The 2,455-nt window shown below is 40.2% G+C and overlaps 1 protein-coding gene across 1 annotated transcript in view; it reads right to left on the reverse strand.

Moving 5' to 3' along the window:
* Positions 1-2,443, reverse strand: part of LOC104284894 (E3 ubiquitin-protein ligase RNF213-like) — a gene marked incomplete at its 5' end in the record, with an annotated part of 43,517 nt that extends 41,074 nt beyond the window's left edge. Inside the window, one exon of the mRNA XM_009883273.1 lies at positions 2,385-2,443. Within this exon, the coding sequence (XP_009881575.1) occupies positions 2,385-2,443 (59 nt within the window). The remainder of the gene's footprint in view (positions 1-2,384) is intronic.
* Positions 2,444-2,455: the final 12 nt, after the last annotated feature.

A 2,455-nucleotide genomic window follows, 5' to 3' on the forward strand; every position in this document is an offset into this window, starting at 1 on the left:
TCCTCTCGTCCTCCCCGTCGCTTTCACTTTCACTTTCCCCTCAGCGGAACGAGGTTAACGAACTCAGCCAATGGTGGGGATGGGAACCGGGCAGGCGCTTTGCCGGTAAGGAGTGGTTCACATCCCCAAAACTGGAGAAGATTGGGAAAAAATGGAGAAAATCGGAGAAAACAGGAGAAGATTGGACCAAATTGGAGAAGATTGGAAAAAATGAAGAAAATGAGAGAAAATCAGAGATCAGAGAAAATTGAATAAAATGGAGAAAATTGAAGAAGATTGTAGAAAATTGGAGAAGATCAGAGAAAACTGGAGAAGATTGGAAAAAATGGAGAAAATTGGAGAAGATTGTAGAAAATTAAAGAAAATTGGAGAAAATTGGAGAATATTGGGAAAAACAGAGAAAATCTGGAGAAAGACTGGAGAAAATCAGAGAAGATTGGAGAAGATCAGAGAAAATCAGAGAAGATCAGAGAAAATTGGACAAAATGGAGAAAATTGAAAAAGATTGCAGAAAATTGGAGAAGATTGGAAAAAATTGAGAAAATTAGAGAAGATTTGAGAAAATCAGAGAAAATCAGAGAAGATCGGAGAAAATTGGATAAAATGGAGAAAATTGTAGAAGATTGGAGAAAATTGGAGAAGACGAGAAGATTGGAAAAAATTGGAGAATATTGGGAAAAAACGGAGAAAATCAGACAAGATTGGAGCAGATTGGACAAAAATGGGAAAAAATGAAGAAAACTGGAGAAAACTGGAAAAGACTGGAGAAAACTGGGAAAAATCAGAGAAGATTGGAGAAAATCGGAGAAGATCAGAGACAACTGGAGAAGATCGGAGAAGGTTGGAAAAAATGGAAAAGTTTGCAGAAGATCGGAGAAGACTGGAGAAAATTAGGGAAAACTGGAGAAGATTGGAGAAGATCAGAGAAAATTGGAGACAATTGGACAAAACTGGAGAAGATCGGAGAAAATTGGACAAAACTGGAGACGATTGGAGAAAATTGGACAAAACTGGAGAAGATCGAAGGAGATTGGAGAAGACTGGGAAAAAAATGGAGAAAACCGGAGATCGGAGAAGATTGGACAAAAATGGAGAAGATCAGAGAAAATTGGAGAAAATGGGATAAGATCAGAAAAGATTGAACAAAATGCGGAAAACTGGAGAAGATTGGGAAAGATTGGGGAAAACTGGAGGAGATCGGAGAAGGTTGGAGAAAATCAGAGAAGACTGGAGAAGATTGGAGAAGATTGGGGAAAAAATTGGACAAAACTGGAGAATTTTGGAGAAAATTGGACGAAACTGGAGAATTTTGGAGAAAATTGGACGAAACTGGAGAAGATTGAAGGAGATTAGAGAAGATTGGAGAAAACTGGAGAAAACTGGAGAAGATCGGAGAAGATTGGACAAAACTGCAGAAAACTGGAGAAAATTGGAGAAAGCAGGAGGAGATCAGAGAAGATCGGAGAAGATCAGAGAGGATTGGAGAAGACTGGGAAAAAATTAGACAAAACTGGAGAATTTTGGAGAATTTTAGAGAAAATTGGAGAAAATTGGATGAAACTGGGGAAGACTGGACAAAAATGGAGAAGATCTGAGAAAACCGGAGAAAACTGGAGAAGATCGGAGAAGATTGGACAAAACTGCGGAGAAATGGAGAAGATTGGAGAAAACGGGAGGAGATTGGAGAAGGTTGAAGAAGATCAGAGAAGACTGGAGAAAATTGGGAAAAAAATGAAAAAATGGAGAATTTTGGAGAAAATTGGAGAAAATTGGAGAAAATTGGATGAAACTGGAGAAGATTGAAGGAGATTGGAGAAGAGTGGAGAAAACTGGAGAAGACTGGAGAACACTGGAGCAGATTGGAGAAAATTGGGGAAAAAATTGGACAAAAAAGGAGAATTTTGGAAAATTTTGGAGAAAATTGGAGAAAACTGGAGAAGAACGGAGAAGATTGGGAGAGACTGGGGAAAACTGGAGGAGATTGGAGAAGATCAGAGAAGACTGGAGAAGACTGGAGAAGATCAAAGAAGACTGAATAAAAGTAGGAAAAAATGAGACAAAACTAGAGAATTTTGGAGGATTTGGGGGAATTTTGAAGGATTTGGGAGAATTTGGGAGAATTTTGAAGAGTTTGGGAGAATTTTGGAGAAAATTGGACAAAACTGGAGAAGATCGGAGAAGATTGGAGAAGATCGGAGAAGATCAGAGAAGATCAGAGAAGATTGGAAAAAATTCGGAAAAAATGATCCAAAACCGGAGAATTTTGGAGGATTTTGAAGAATTTTGGAGAAATTTTGAGAATTTTGGAGAATTTTGGAGAATTTTGGAGCAACTCGGTGTCCCGGCGGCTCCTCCGGGTACCCGCGGCGCAGAGCGGTGCCCACCTGGTCCCCGTGGTGGCGCTCGGTGGCCGTGTCCCCGTCGGTGTCCCCGTCCGGCGGCTCTGGGGAGGGGC

The sequence above is a fragment of the Charadrius vociferus genome, unplaced genomic scaffold (genome assembly GCF_000708025.1).
Source record: "Charadrius vociferus isolate BGI_N301 unplaced genomic scaffold, ASM70802v2 scaffold504, whole genome shotgun sequence".
Lineage (NCBI taxonomy): Eukaryota > Metazoa > Chordata > Aves > Charadriiformes > Charadriidae > Charadrius > Charadrius vociferus.